Genomic DNA, 17,418 nt, shown 5'->3' with positions numbered 1-17,418 from the left:
TCGTAGACCCTCTTCACAAGAAAGGAGACAAGGACGACCCTGGTAATTATAGACCTGTTTCTATCCTTCCAGTAATATCGAAAGTAATAGAAAAGATTGTATGTAATCAGTTAATGGAACATCTAGAAAAAAATAATTTGATTTCTAACACTCAGCATGGATTCCGTAAAGGTTTATCAACAGAAACAGCTTTGATGAAATTTATAAAAATATTGATAGAAAAAAAGTTTCCATATTAATTTTATGTGACCTATCAAAGGGCTTTTGATAGTGTCAACCATAATGAATTGTGTAAATCTCTTAAGGAACATTACATTGATACGTTCTGGTTTCAGGATTACTTGAAGGATAGAAGTCAGGTAGTTAGATTAGGAGACGTAAATTCTTGCATTGAAAAGGTTGAATTTGGAGTCCCACAGGGATCTGTCCTAGGTCCATTTCTGTTTTTAGTCTACGTTAATGACATGATTAAATACATAGAAAACTGCTTGCTAATTCAATATGCTGATGACACCCAAGTTCTTTTGGCTGATCAAATAGAAAATTTAGATTGCTTGATAAAAAAGGCTGAACTAATATTGCTCAAAATTAAGAAATATTTTCTAAGAAAAGGGCTATTATTAAATGCCACTAAAACACAGTGCATGTTTGTGGGTAGCTCACAGTATATTAGCAAAATTCCAAATGACATTATAATAGAATGCGATGGTGATGAAGTAAAGATAAGTCAACATGTGAAAAATCTAGGTCTACACATGGACAGGTACATGACATTCAGTACTCACATTGACGAGCTGAGTAGAAAAGTTAGTGGCATTCTAATGTATTTAAGTAGAGTAAAAGATTACTTTGATGATACTACTCGAGCTTTGATTGTGGAAAGTCTGGTCTTGAGTGTAATAAACTACTGTATTAAGATATGGGGGTCAACTAATGATATGAACATGGAAAAAGCTCAAAAAATCCAAAACTTTGTAGGTAGAGTAGCCGTTATTGGGGTGAAAAAACACGATCACATCACCCCAACCCTCTAGCAATTAAAGTGGATAAAATTAAAAGAAAAGTGCATGTTCGATGTTTGTGTTTTTGTTTTTAAAAGTTTGAGAAAAGAATATCCCAACTGGCTATACACATTTCCTACAGTTGGTAATTGTAGGAATGCATTAACCAGACAGAATGAAAATCTATATGTAGACAGCTATCGAACGGGTTTGGGTTCACGCTCAATGGCAATAAGGGGCCCAGCTTGCTGGAACAAACTACCTCTGGAAATAAGAAAATGTACAAATGTTAGTTCTGATTTATTCAAAAAGAAACTTAAGCAATATTTTTTAAATGTTACTTGAATGCATATATATCCTAGATTTTTACAATCCAATTATTGTGAATTTAATGTAAATAATTTATATTGTTATGTAACAGAATAACCATTTTATAATGGAATAAAGGTTTTTGACTTTTGACTTTGACTTTTTGACTCTCTTCTCTACCTTGAGAAGAATTTATTGATTTGATTACAATCGTGATATTCCGTAGAGTTTTTTTTTAAACGGAATCTCCTCTCTCTCTCTCTCTCTCTCTCTCTCTCTCTCTCTCTCTCTCTCTCTCTCTCTCTCTCTCTCTCTCTCTCTCTCTCTCTCTCTCTCTCTCTCTCATAAGAATAATATAGAGTTAAGAATTATATATTTATTTATTTACCTTTGATTAATTTGCTGCGTTTCACGCATTTTAATTTCGGTGGTATTTTCAGTCTTGTGACAATATACTTGTGTCTAGAAACTACATTTATAAAAAAATTAAATTTATAAGTAGTTGTTTCTTTTATAAATTGACATTACCGTTTCTGTGAATAACTAAGATAGAATCATTAATATAGAATAATTTTTGGGCGTTTAGATCTCGTTTATAGATCTATGACAGATGTCAGTTTTCAGGTTAGATTGCGATAAGTATAAAAGACCATCTTCAGATAAGCTGACAGAAGATTAGCTGCGTACAGCCTAGTCCTAGATTAACTACTAAAGTAATGCATATGTTACTGCTTTAAAATTCATACATGCATGTTTAAGAGTTCATGGTCTTACACAATGTTTTGCTTACTTACTAAATCTGGACACAAATACACACACACGCACACGCACACACACACAAACACACACACACACACACACACACACACACACATATATATATATATATATATATATATATATATATATATATATATATATATATATATATATATATATATATTTATATATGTGTGATTTTCTTATGTTTGTATTGTATTATATGTTGGGAGAAAAAAATAATTTATAATATTGTAAACCGAAATAGCCGATAGCATCGGCTAAGTCCCGTTTAAAGAAAAAACCTAATAATTATACAGGATATCTGATGTCCAACTCGGCTTTGTTTAACGTGTTAAAAGATTTGAATCGGTTAGGAAGGAAGGAGGAGAGAGAGAGAGAGAGAGAGAGAGAGAGAGAGAGAGAGAGAGAGAGAGAGAGAGAGAGAGAGATACGAAGGAATGAGAAAGGGTTTTGGAGTCAGGGATTAAGGCTTAAGGCGTTGGGGCTTAGCAGGTCAATCCCAACTTTTTATGGCCTTTTTGTTGTTGGTGTTTGTGTACCTCCTTATCTTCACTTGATTGGTTATTTTAACTTTCAATTCATTTCCATTAGGGTTGGTTGTCATGTCTGGTTTATTCTGTTGTTTTATTTGAATTAAAAAGAGGTGCATGCGAGGTAATATACGAGCTTTTGTCTGTGATATGATTCCTCTGGGTGTGGGCTTATTGTCCACTTTTTCCGCTAGTCAAACTTTGAGGTGCCGGATATACATTAGTCACCATTTTTTGGTATTTTCAAAGGGTGCAAATTTACAGTCCAAAAAGTTGTTCCTCGTCTACATTTTAGCACTTGCATGAATAACTTGTCTGTCTTTAGAATCGAAATAGAGTTACTATGAAAAAGAAATCCAGATCAAATAGTGGCATCTTAGCCACACCTCTTTAACCGGCCTTGCTTTGTCGCATTCATTCATTCATTAATTTCGAAAGTCGAACTCGCTTCTGGCCATCGTTCTTGTGCCCTGTGCCTTGACAAAGATGCCTTTTATCTCCCTGATCTCCTCCCTTCCTGGACGTTGTTTACGCATACATGAAGGGGGGGGGGGGGGGGTTGGGGGTTGGAGGAGGGGCTCTGATGGGTGGGGAATGCTTCAGGTAAGGTGAGGTCGGCAGGTTCAGATCGCAAAGTGGAGCAGTGTGTGACTGTGACGGACTGACGAACTGACCTCTGGCGAGCCACGAATTCTACATGATTTGAAGACTGAAGTTTGAACGCCGAGTCGCCTGCCTGTCACTACCCAGAACCCCAAAACAAAATCTCTAGATCGGGAAGTGCTGTTCGACTTTGTGTTTGTTTACATACTTCGTGATTTAAATTTTACATATTCGTTGTGCTCAATCATTTGTTGAAATGAAAAACATGGATCAGGAAATCTCGGATCCCAGGATAGACTTGGTGCTGATTGCCCTTATTCATCAGGCCACCATGGAATCCCAGGGTACACCGGGAGACGGAAATGCCATGGGTGTCCTACTGAATCTCCTGCAGAATCTATTATCTCAAAGCGGCATCGAGGCCCCTAGGAATCTCGAGAGGGTCGTAGAAAGGACACATCGCCGTCAGGAACGCCGGCGACGTCGACGGAGGGAGGCTGTCAGCAGACACGCTTATCCAACCAGCGACTATCAGGTAATGTTCAAGGGCATGGCCGTTATGCAATACCCCTTGTCAATATACAAAGTGAACTTTTGTAGCTCGTCGAGACAGGCCCTGGAGCGCCAGATAAATATGTAAAAAAAAAAAATAAGAAAATCCCGTTTTTTATGGTTATTAGAACGGAACAAAATAGAAATGAATTCTCTAATTTTGTTAATGGTAAAGGTAAATCTTAATGTTATTTAAATCTTAAAAATAGGTTCATATTATGGTATATTAAACCAATATGAACATTTTCCCCAGAAAGATATTGCCTATCCCAACTAATTACATTCACCCCTTACGAAGTATATAAGTAGTGTGTAGGAAAGTGATTCATAAATTCCATAATATTTATTGTTTATCTTCCATCTAATCGAGTTTGTCATTTTTTATAGGCACTTCCCGGTACCGGTTCTGGTCCTGTCTCTGACGAAGTTGACTTATCACGTACCTCGTCGGGAGCGTCGTCAGTGCAACGGTCCACAGGAAATAGTTGCACAATGCAGGAGCAAGTGATGCGGATGTTCCTTTGGACTAATGGCCTTTGTGTTTCGGCGCTCTGTTATCTTCAAAATGAACAGGTTAGTACTATTCAAGTACTTTAAACAGAATCGGCCATTTACACACTTTTAAAGTATTCAGGATACGTTATCAGTCTTTGAAAAATCCTTCTCTCTCTCTCTCTCTCTCTCTCTCTCTCTCTCTCTCTCTCTCTCTCTCTCTCTCTCTCTCTCTCTCTCTCTCTCTCAGATTTAAACATGTGAGGAATATTAATGCATAGTGTATATTTATCTATCGATTTCTGTCTTTTAAAAGACTTCTTACGAAAACATTTTTGATAATTTTTTTGTTAAATTTATAATGAAAGTGGCACATACTATTGTAGCCTAATCTACTGCAAAGAGAAGGTAGTGTTTTCCCGTTTTCTACATACAAGTGTGCACGTGTCTCATATAAGCCTTATCTTATCGCTAATAATGTATATAGTGCATTTGGACATAAACTATTTAATGCCTGGAATTGTTGTACTGTATCAGTTATATATATAAAATTGGACGTGAGTTTATTTACAGAATTATTTACAATTAGTTCAGTATATTATGTGCTTCTCTCTCGTAAGTAAATGGGGATGACCTTACTCTCCGTTTGTTGTGGCTAAGTCTTAAGTCTATTACTTTACTTGACTTTGATGGCTGCTTTTCCGGTCCCGTACAGCAGGAGAACCCTACTCTCTACAGGACCTCCACTGTCGTTTTACCTTATTCGTTCAGAGTATTAAACGTTTCACAGATGTGTGTGTGTATATATATATATATATATATATATATATATATATATATATATATATATATATATATATATATATATATATACAGTATATATATGCTTGTTAGAACTAGTTTTCAAAATTTCAAAACTGTGTTTGATCCTTGCCATGGTTTGCAAGAGACTGAGTTATGAACGAGAGAGAGAGAGAGAGAGAGAGAGAGAGAGAGAGAGAGAGAGAGAGAGAGAGAGAGAGAGAGAGAGATTTTGTATTAGTGTGAAAGATATTCCTCCCAGCTATTTATATGTGTTATTTTCAAATGACAGCATCTATGACGTGACATGAGATTTCCTATTTTAAAATATTAACCACATTTCTTCCTTGAACAGATGAGCGCCGCCAACACCGAGTCACTCACCCCAGACCCTGTTTCACCTGGAGGAGTAACAGGGCGCAGCAACAATCAGACGGAACGGCGTTGCCTTCGTCAGGAACCAAAGTGGTGTCAGGCAGATTATCAGGAAGACGATCAAAAGGAAGAATAATTATGTTAATGGCTACTCTTAGGGCATTGTTACGTCTAATTTCGAGATTTGTAGACAATTTGAGATTTATGCGAAGATTTTTTTATATTTTATTTTGGTGAATTTTCTTCCATAATACTCTCTCACACTCGGTGCATATTCACATGAGTAATTTCTCTTTTTAATAGAATGTTTTGATGTTATTATCTTTTGCATTCTCTCTTCCTCTTAAGAATTATTTCTGTATATAGAAAATTAATTTTATTACTTAACTGTATGTTTGCGTGCACACGATTATATATTTATTCCCATAGTATTGTTATATTTATATCAATATTCTTGCTGACTTATTTCTTAATTTTTCTTTGTTTCAAGACTGGACTTAACACCATATATTCAGAGAATAATATATAAACTATATTTAAATATAAAGGTTATTCTTTTCAAAATCTGGCGAATTTTAAATTTTGCCTTGACGCTTAATATAATTTTGGATTGTTATGAGACTTTACTACTTGTGTATCAGAATCCTCCAGTCTGATTACCTGTCTGTTTATTGTATACATAAACATTATTACAGTGTTCATTGCATCACCCTCATGTAAAATACACATTGTATCTTTTTTTTTTAGTATGTATCTTTATCATCAGATATCTTTAAATTATTGTATCAATTTTGTTGTAATAAATATCTTTAACATATTTGCGTGCTTTTTATTATTAACTTTTGTTACATAAGAATCTTTATGTACGTTCATACATGCGAATGTAAAGAAGGTAATTTTCATTGCATTCAAGGCACTGCATGACACTACGGAAAATATTTGTTTCTTTTTATAAAACCATTTTACAACTAATCACGATTTTTCAATAATAAAGGTGAAAAATTCTTCCTAATGTAACATTTATTGAATTTATTAATATGATCACCTTTCTAAATTTGAATCAAAGTATAGGCAACATTAACCTCCTGGCTGTAGTTTTGTATGTACTTGGTAGTATGAGGAGTCGTTATAAAGTTTGTAATTTCTATTGTGATAACTGAAGTATGTATTCAGAGTGTATTTTCTTATCAAATTTAATTATCATTATTATTACTTGCCAAGCTACAACCTTACTTGAAAAAGTAGGATGCTATAAGCCCAGGGGCACCTACAGGGAAAATAGCCCAGTAAGGAAAGGAAACAAGGAAAAATAAAATATTTAAAAAAACAGTAACATTAAAATAAATAAACTGTAAAATCTTTAACAAAACAAGAAGAGAAATTATATAGAATAGTGTAGTATGCCCGAGCGTACCCTCAAGCAAGAGAGCTTTAACCCAATACATTAGAAGACCATATTACAAAGGCTATGGCACTACCCAAGACTAGAGTACAATGGTTTGATTTTGGAGAGTCCTTCTCTTAGAAGAGCCGCTTGCCACAGTTAAAGAGTCTCATGTACCCGTACCAAGAGGAAGAAAAATTGTTTGGTAATCTCAGTGTTGTCAGGTGCTTGAGAACAGAGGAGAATCTATAAAAAATAAGCCAGACTATTCGTTGTATGCGTAGGCAAAGGGAAAATGAACCGTAACCAGAGAGAAGGATCCAATGTAATACAGTCTGGCCAGTCAAAGGACCCCATAACTCTCTAGCAGTAGTATCTCAACGGGTGGCTGGTGCCCTGGCCAATTTTCCCAAACTGGTGGTACTTTCACGTTTTACACTAGAGTATTGTCCTTCCCTTACTTTGAATTGATATGAATGGATTCTCCTGGGGGAAGGGGGCGGGCTCCCTTGTATGGATAAGGTGTCATGCATATCGGCTGTCAGGTATTTTTGTCCGAGGTGAAATGACTAGCTTCTTTAAAGATTATACTTTTATTTTGTTTCTCTTTCTGTCTTTTGACTTGTTATTTATTTTTTCCTTCGACTTGTATATTTATTAAAAGTAATAATTGTACCAATGCATGTGATTGACCAGAGTAACTTTAAGAGTTGCATATCGAAGACTATCTCATTTTGTGTTCCAAATCAAAGTCCGTGAAATTGTTTATCTTACAAATTTATATTGTTGCTTTTTATAAGTTTGTTAATATTTTATCGTTGGGTGCCGTTACTATATTTGAAACAATGAAATATTTGTTTTCATATCAAAAGTGAGTAAACAAAAGGCATTTGAATACGAAATTTTAGTATTAGATACATGAGTAATTACTGTTACAGAGGCTGCATACTCATAAACTCTGAAACTCACAAGTGAACAGCAGCTAACTGAAATGAGGAATGAGATTCACTCACCGTAAAAGCATTCTGGTTTTGGAGGACTGCTGCTGAAATAGAACTGGGTTGGAGGAGGTCACTCCAGAGTGCTAAAGCACTCTCTCGCTTCAGGATTTCCAAGTCAGCGTTGTACTGTTGAAGCCACAGAGATATCCAAGACTGAGATTGAGAGATTTCCTTCGTATCTGGAAGAATTTGAGTGATAGTTCAAACTCGTACTTCTCTAATTGTTACAAATCAAAACAGAATTTACTAATTTAAAACTTTATATATATACTGGGATATAGAAACGTACTTATGAGCTTGCCTTATTCAATTACGAACCAAGAGGAAAAATTTAATCATGTTGATTTCAAGGATATTAGCTATAATTTTCAGTGATGCAAATTTGTGTTGCCACGTCAACTTTGTAATGAAAAAGTTAAGAAATGTCCACCATTCTAAGGGAAAGCGGTCGAATGCATTTTTTCAAATTTCCATTTTAACTTTTCTTCGCTAATGCTTTTCATATAACTGCCGAATGACAAAGAGAGCATTCTTTCCTATGAATTCTGCGGACTTAGCATCGATTGAAATATCGCCTTTTACGACTCTCATTAACAATCTCTACCTACTTCCGGTTTGGTAATAAAACTACTGTATTCTTCAAACTTGTTTACAGTGTTTTCGACTCAAGGGTAGGCCACACCGAGGGTCTTGTACTTACCTACTGCCAAGGAAGTTGTACCACAGAGAGCGCAGCAAATGACCGTGAAGAGTCCTAGTAGGGGGTAGCACCTTGCCATTGTTTTCTTGAGCTGTAAAAGCAGAGATGCCCATTAACGTAGGAAGAGGTCGGGTTCGCGGGGATTGTAGTAAATACTTAGGAAATCTGGGCCTAGGCATGGTCTTGGTATATGCCCATACCCAGGACCCATGCCTAGACAGTGAGTCTGGAAAATGAGGGGAGGAAATTTGGGTAGCTCTAATGGTTTGTATCACAGTACATTTTAGAGTACATTTGGTTGTAGGCGTTTACTATCAAGAATTTTCAGCAATTTGGACAATTCTTTTGAATTCTTGTTTGTATGTCTATTTAGATTTAGAATGCAATTTACACACAAGTACGTACACACATTATATATATATATATATATATATATATATATATATATATATATATATATATATATATATATATATATATCGTTGTTACTGGTTTTTATCGATTTTTCCTTGAACTTTGAAATGCCTGTTTTTCAGAACACAATCGTAATTAACCGTGATTTATAGGCAAAACTGTGACCTAAAAAGAGTGTGTGGCATGTATAAAGGAAAATCGTTATCTAAATGGAAAATTTTATGTGAAAGTTAGGATGGAACTAAACAGACGAGTGATGAAACAGGTTTAGCTGTCAACCTTATAGAATGCGCAAACGGTCGAAGTAAGGCAAAGATTTCAGTGGATCGATATGAACTGCATCTTTTCCCTTCAGAGAGAACGGGAGGAAATAAAATGGTTGAACGTATGTATAATTTGGACATTTTCAGAGGAAATAAATAAAATGGAAAAATGCGCGGACAAATACTTCATTATCCAGGTAACCGAGATTATGCAGAATTTGAAGTAATAGAGCCATGTTCGTAAGACGTGTCTACTTCTTGCTGAAGAGACTTTTGCTTATATGTATAAAGTTACCCCTTTCCATTCCAGTACATAGTCGTTTAAGAAAGAGAGACCGTATCGTAGTTGCATCTGTCTTTATTTCTTCTGTAGAACATTCTGGTTTTATGTTAGGAATTTATCCTTTGTGTTCATAGTTTTTATCTCTAATATCTAATAACGAAAACCTCAGTAATTGCTAAACCCTCTTAATCAGATAGCACTAGTTGGATAACATTCCTTTTGTTGGAGCTCCAAATCAAGCCCTGAAAACGGATTGATAGGGAACCGTAGTTCTAGTCCAACAGTCCGATAGTCCGACGCAATGTCCGACGGTTCGATAGCCGTGTAGGCGAGTATTTTGACTTTATTTTAATTATCCAATAAATCACATAATTCAACTGGCTTTTGCTCCGCCGTGGCTCGCTTCGCTCATATTTATTATTACCTCACTGCTCCTCTATTCTGGCAAGGGGTTCATTGACATACCAGCCATGCGGTCAAGTATTTTGACTGGTTGATGTCGAGCGAACCCCCTTGATAGATTTCACATAACACCATGACCTTCATGTCCCCCGGAGATAAGCAATATGGCGCAGTGCCTAAGGTATGTCTGCTGAGGTATAGGCAGCCCTTTTATTTTTTTCTATCCTCTTTACGCATAGTATAAATAGTGATGGGCTTAGGCGCTGATCATATGTGAAGTCTTCAGGTCTTTAGAGTTTAGATAGTGTGCGGCTGAAGCTATGAGCAGTCCCATGATTGTGTCGGCCAGAAGTTACAGCTAATTCTTTGAACCTTTAAAGAACACGTATTCTTGATAGTAATCAGTGTGTGTGTATGTGTGTGAGTGTTAAATGTAAATAAATACTGCATTGTAATGATAGAGCCAGAGAGAATTGTGAGTAAAACTTTTTGGTAGAGAGAGCATTATACTGTAGGGCAAGTTCGATAGCGGCTGCAATTTAGAGGTAATTTTTCCAGAGTTTTGCTTCTACAAATCCAAAGTTAATTTCTTCCTTTTGCAGTCCAACGTTTCCCGAATTCCTACTCTATTTTGAATTATAATTTGATGGTATCCTCTTACCACCAGACTTTTACAGCTAGTTGTTACTGAAAGCATCTATGAGGTTGAATTCATATCTTGAAAAGCATAAATATTTAAAAGTGATATCTTATCTAAATAGATTCAGATATCTATTTGGACTAATGTCTAAATATGTTTATGGCAAACCCAGATATTGAACTCTAGCCCCGTGTAACGAATTAGGTTTACTGTAAGATCACACACCTCAGAAACTTTGTTCGAAAATAAGAGATTAGATTTAAAGATAGCTTTCCTGTATGTTCCATGATGCTTTATAATTCACAAAGTTACTGGCAACTTGAAATTGCGCCACTTACCAAATGCCAACTGAGGATCTTTGAGTGAATACGACTGACGAGATACTGTGCAGTGACTAAACAGATCAAACCAAGATTCAGTCTGAAGCTTATTGTGAACTAATTTGTGATCGCTCTCATAGTTTTACATAATGATATTTAATTTATCATTTATAAAATGTTAATATAGTGAACAGAATACATTTCTTCCTCGTCGGACATTCCTGTTGTGATTGAAATTCTTCCCTAATTCCCATATTGAAAATCCTCCCGAATTAAAATTATCTGAAATTCCTCCCCAGAGAGCCAAGTGCCTCTTATTGTAGAGTCACTGTAGAACGTTCTATTTTTTTTCTTAAGTAAAGAGTTCATTCTAGTTCATCAATCGGTAAACATCACTAAAAGAAGCACGATCGCGCGCACACACACATTAGATAAATAGGGATTTATATATATATATATATATATATATATATATATATATATATATATATATATATAGTATATATAAATATGTATATGCATGTGTATATATATATATATATATATATATATATGTATGAATAAGAATATAGATATGTAATATATATAAATGAATATATATATATATATATATATATATAAATGTACTTTATATATATATATATATATATATATATATATATATATATATATATACTGTACGCCTATATTTATTTATTTAACATGGGATAACCGCAGAGAACAACAACCAAAGTCACTGACACACTCATCCTTCAACTGCTTAATCGTGGAAGAACTACCTTTGCAATAAAACTTCCAATACATTAGAAAGTTCATACATCTTCAAAGAATTTTCATCAACAGTGCATCAAACCCTTTTACATACACTGCGCTATTGAAACATACTTTGCCTCAATGTTAGGCTTCTAGGGTATTAAACCCCTTATTTTTCAGTATTTATTTTCCCCTTACTTATTTCTGAATTACGCATTCGTTTTACTAACCCACTGTGATCCTTCGTTTTAAATATGTTAACGTTTTCTACCTCCTTGGAGTATGACCACATTTCTCCCTTTATTGGAAATTCGTATATCACATATTACTTGGCAAAAAGTTTATTACAACTTCAGATATTCTGTGTTTCTATATATATATATATATATATATATATATATATATATATGTATACATATATATATATACATATATATATATATATATATATATATGTATGTATATATATGTATGCATATATATACATATATATATGTATATATATATATATATATATATATATATATATTTATATATATGTATATATATGTATGCATATATATATATATATATATATATATATATATATATATATATATCCGGAGGCCGACTTTATTTTCATGAATGAGATTTGGTTCAACAATCCCTTTATACACAGACTGTTCTACCTTTCTTCCTTCTAATCTGCTACTCCCCACCTCTTTCATATTGCCATTATCCTTTATATTTACTTCAAAATACACGGACCAATCAACTTCTTCCATTCTCCTTCTTTCCATTTAAAATATTCATCACTCCATCTTCCTCATGTCCACTTACTTTCATTGCACATTTACTCTTAGTTATCTTCGCCGGCAGAAACTTTAAAACTATTTCTCAAGTTTCTGTAGTTTCTGTTGACGGTCCCCAATTCGCACAGTATCATTTGCAAAACTCAACCATTTCATTTCCCATTTACAACTCCTTCATTCCAAGAACTTTGTCCCAGCATTCAATTGCCTTTCATCACCCCGTCCATAAAGATATACAGTATATACAGTATATATAAATTATATATATATATATATATATATATATATATATATATATATATATATAGATGTATATATATGTGTAAACGTATATACCGTGCTAGGCGGTATATCTTAGCAATCCATGTTTGAGATGGTGGAGAAGGATTGGACTGGATTGGTGATTGGAATTTAGCAGATCTAGAGTATGCTGATGATGCTGACCTTCTTAGCAGAACACCACAGGATTAGCAATGCTTGCTTACCAGAATGCATAAATAGAAGAAAGACAGAGATGATGAGAACGGAGTATGCAATGGAAGATGAAATATCATTGGAAGGAGAAAAGATTAATGCGGTAGAATCATTCAAGTATTTAGGAACAATGATCTCCAATACAGGGCCTCTAGAATTAGAGTTTAGTGAAAGATTGAAAAAAGCAAATCAGACAATGGTTAGGTTGAGTAAAATTTGGATATCAAATCACCTGAAATTACATATAAAAATCAGACTATATATAAGTTTAGTGAGATCGGTGTTATTCTATGGACATGAATCATGGTATGACAATGAAATAGATTTTAGTAGATTTGAGAATAAAGCCCTCAGAAGGATATTGGGCGTTAAATGGCAGGACAGGATTAGAAATGAAACTATAAGAGAGATTACTCAAGTACCATATGTGGATGAGATCATGATGAGGGGTAGATGGAGATGGTTTGGGCATGCTCTTCGCACTCCCCAAGAGAGATTAGTTCACCAAACGTTTATCTGGGCTCCACAAGGCACTAGAAGAATTGGAAGACCTAGGCCTACATGGCTTAGGACTATAAAGCGCGAAGCAGGAGATGATGAATGGAGAAGTATTGAATTAAAAGCTAAATGCAGAGACGACTGGCGAAATCTAACCGAGGCCCTTTGCGTCAGTAGGCGTAGGAGGAGATGATGATGATGATGGTGAAACATACATACTACTGTATAATGCAAATAAATGTATGCATTCTATATACTTAAGGATAGGTGCCTCTAAAGGGGAAAGGCTGTTATTCCCTGAGAAACGTGATAGAAGATTATGATGCTTAATGAAGTAGATAAGCTACGCTGGCTCAGAGGAGCTAAACTCCTTCTCAAGCTCTCGAGACCTAAGTCTTTATTGGTATAGTATCTGTAAGGAAAGCAAACATGATGCCTATTGGCTTTGGAAGAATAATTATCGTATAAAAAGATTTATATTGTGCAACAGAATTTATCTTTGTAATTGATTAGTATATGCAAACTTAAATCTGATGTGCATGGGTGTATGACATCTTTAGGTTTTCATTAGTTAGGAAACAGAACAAATATGTTAAAATTAATCTCAAACCTCGTCATATATGAGCAGAAGATTATATCTTAGGAAATTTGCCCTAGCTAGAGAATTGCGTACTTTTGCAAGATAAGACTCGGAGGAACGTATAGACGCACATTTATAAAGTTTTCTTTGAAACCATTGATAAAAAAATCAACCCGAATCATGAAAATAATAGAATGATAATTGAATATTTAGTTTTCCTGAACTTCAATAATATAGGAGACTTCTAACTCCAAGGTATGAAATTACCCCCCCCCCCCCAAAAAAAAAAAGGGGGGGGGGTGTTTCCTGTCTTCCCAAGGCTTCGCAAGTTAATTTGTTGCAACACAGCATCCATTTCGCATTTTATTTTGTTTGGCCACGGTGATAATAAATGGCTGTTGTAACCATATCCTATCATTGGGTGTCAATGATAGGATATGGTTTAGAAAAGGGGTTCTTTCTTTATTGATTTATATATTTACCTAGGTGTTTTATCGTTGTTTTAATTAAAATCCTTGCGTGAAAGGAATAGTGATAAAAAACCTATATAATTCTCTCTCTCTCTCTCTCTCTCTCTCTCTCTCTCTCTCTCTCTCTCTCTCTCTCTCTCTCTCTCTCTCTCTCTCTCTCTCTCTACCCATTTCCATTTCTTTTTCTTACATGTTGTTAGAATATCATCTACTTTAGTTTCTTGACGTATCCATGTTGCTTTTTTGCTGTCTCTAGTGTTGTTCCCATCATTATTCATTTCATAACTCTTTAAGTTGTAACTAGCCTATGTTCTAAGGCTTCAGTAAGGCTCTAAATTTATAATGCATGAAATAATACTGATAGGACTATCTGATTAAATACTATTCTTTCTATAGAAAGATGCATTTTACTTTTCGTAAACTTATTTTGTTTACCACTCGCTGTCTGTCCTAAGTACGTATATTCATTAACAATTTCTAGTGGTTCGTCCATAACCCTTGTTTGTTGTCTCTCTGCATTAAGCATTATCTTAATTTTACTCTTATTCCTTTTCAGTCTTACATTTTTGCTTTCTCGATTCAAATCTCCTATCGTCTTTTGCAATCCCTCCTAGGATTCACGAAACAGAACTATGTCATCTGTAAATATTAAGTTGTTAAGGTATTCCTCATTGATATTAGTTCCTACACTCTCCCAATCTAAAGTTTTACAACCTTCTAGGCATGCTGAGAATAATCTAGGAGAGATCGGGTATCCCTGTCTAACTCCTTCCTCAACTGGAATTTTCTCACTATCTTAATGTAGGTTTAGGATTGTTGTACTTCCTGTATAGATATCACCAAGTGTTCTAACATAAGATTAATCTATTCCTTGTCTTTGAAGGGCTTTCATTTTTACTGAAATTTTGACAGAATCAAAAGCTTTCTCATTGTTTATAAATGCCATACCTAGTGGTTTGTCATACTCAGTTGATTTTTCCATTAGCTGGTTAATTACATGGATATGGTCAGTTCTTTTGTGCAAATTTCAGCCAGTTTTACTACTTTGAAATCTCCTCCATCTATTATTAGATATATTGTTAGGCCATCTTCACCTGCTGCTTTGCCTCTTTCCATGTCTCTTACTGCTTTCTTTACTTCTACTGGCTCATGTGTTTCATTATTTGTTTTGGCAAAGTAATTTCTTATATCACTATTGTATAGCATTCTATACAAATCCTCTGCAATTTTGAACACTCCATTTCAAGTCTTCTTCCCCTCCGTTATCCCTACATTAAGGGGTCGGTTGCCTGATGCGCCCTCTCCAATGCCTTCTATCAAAAGCATCCTCTTCCACCAAACCTCTTCCCTCCATATCATCCTTCACCTTATTTCGCCATCTAATTCTCTGCCTCCCTCTTGATCTTCTCCCCCCTAGAAGGTTCCTCCCACGCCCTCCTCACTCCCTCCCCACCATCCATCATCAGCACGTGCCCGCACCATCTCAGTCGTGACACTCTTATCATCTCTGTAATCTTTACTAACCCGTCATTCTTCTTATTTCACCATTTTCCAATCATTCATGCAGTGTATTCCCATAATCCACCTCAGCATTCCCATCTCTGTTCTCTCAAGCTTTGTTCCTCTTTTCGTCTCAAAGCCCAAGTTAATGATCCAAGCATGAACATTGGTCTTATTACTGTGCTATAGATCTTGATTTTTACCTTGATTGGTATTTTCTTATCACATACCACTCCTGTTCCAAGCCTTCTTTTCATCAACTCGGTGTTTTTCCCTTTCATTAGTGTTTCCTCAAATTTGGTCTAATTGTGTTTACGAATGTCTTGGGTTATTAGTTTGTTTATTTTTTGAGATAGTTCTTCTAATTTTATTTCATCACTCTTGGATTTTGCCCTCAGTTCCGATCTTTTCTTTATTGGGTTTTTGTCTTTTCTGATAGTTTTACTTGATTTTGTTTAGGAGCTTTTCCCCCCATCTCTTCTCTTGTGCTCATTCCAATACAAATTTTGTTAAATTACAGTTCATTTATTTTTTACGTTCTTCCATATCATCATGTAGCTAGGAGTAAGGTCTATAGACTGTGGCTAAGAGTACCTATTTTGTATTGCTAAACTAAACTCATCAGATTTTTCTCTTTCTTTCCTTATATCTAAACAGATTTTCCTTCTCACCATTCTATGGTCGCTTGACTTTAATTTGTTTAACACTGATACATCTTTAACTAACTTGACTTTTTCACCAAGAATAAAATGGACTGTATACATACGTACCTACATACTGTATATACACATTCATACATATATTACGTATTTATATAGATAGATAGGTAGAAACATAGATTTGCATTTATGTGCGTATATGTACATACATGTGTATGTCTGCGTATATATATATATATATATATATATATATATATATATATATATATATATATATGTGTGTGTGTGTGTATGTATATATATATATATATATATATATATATATATATATATATATATATATGTAATATTAAATATTGTTATAACTTCATGTGTACTTATGTTACTTTATACATGCATCTATCATTATAAACACACTTTGTTTACACAAATACATACGCAGTACATCTTTGCTATATATTTAAAAAAAAAATAAAAAAAACTTAGAAGAAGTCGCTTACTTCAACTTCAGCAGGACATTTTCCAATCGAATGTGGCGCGAAACTCTCGGTGCCTCTTCTTCGTACCACTGCCAGTGCCAGACTGAGTGACAGACAGCCGACAGATCAGTAACGATGACGCGGCCCTGTTAGGCATACTCGGCTGATGGAGGAAGGGGTCGGGGTGAGTGGTGCTTTTGCGTTCACTTGAGATGATGGTCCTTTTAGTTTAGTACGGTAAAGTCGGCGTTTTTCTTTTAATGAAAGTAATCTGTTACAATACAACGGATATATTACGTTAGAAAAGTATGTTGATTAATGTGGTATAATGAAAAATATTATCCTATACCAAAGGACGTGT

The 17,418-nt window shown here is 34.8% G+C and overlaps 2 protein-coding genes across 2 annotated transcripts in view; one reads left to right on the top strand and one right to left on the bottom strand.

The window, feature by feature from the left end:
* The window catches only part of LOC137616095 (angiotensin-converting enzyme-like), a 47,212-nt gene extending 30,065 nt beyond the window's left edge, over window positions 1–17,147 (bottom strand). The window contains exons 1-3 of the mRNA XM_068345769.1: window positions 17,079–17,147; window positions 8,532–8,622; window positions 7,844–8,010 (exon numbers count right to left, since the gene is read on the bottom strand). Of these exons, the coding sequence (XP_068201870.1) occupies window positions 7,844–8,010; window positions 8,532–8,610 (246 nt within the window). The 5' untranslated portion in view covers window positions 8,611–8,622; window positions 17,079–17,147. The remainder of the gene's footprint in view (window positions 1–7,843; window positions 8,011–8,531; window positions 8,623–17,078) is intronic.
* LOC137616094 (uncharacterized) lies at window positions 3,283–6,197 on the top strand. The gene is made up of 3 exons (XM_068345768.1): window positions 3,283–3,761; window positions 4,166–4,351; window positions 5,427–6,197. The coding sequence occupies exons 1-3, from the start codon at window positions 3,483–3,485 to the stop codon at window positions 5,580–5,582; spliced, it is 621 nt and encodes a 206-aa protein (XP_068201869.1). The 5' UTR covers window positions 3,283–3,482; the 3' UTR covers window positions 5,583–6,197.
* Window positions 17,148–17,418: the final 271 nt, after the last annotated feature.

This window comes from Palaemon carinicauda, chromosome 22 (assembly GCF_036898095.1).
Source record: "Palaemon carinicauda isolate YSFRI2023 chromosome 22, ASM3689809v2, whole genome shotgun sequence".
Lineage (NCBI taxonomy): Eukaryota > Metazoa > Arthropoda > Malacostraca > Decapoda > Palaemonidae > Palaemon > Palaemon carinicauda.
The sequence above is the reverse complement of the archived record's forward strand: the minus strand, read 5'-3'. Positions and strand labels throughout refer to the sequence as shown.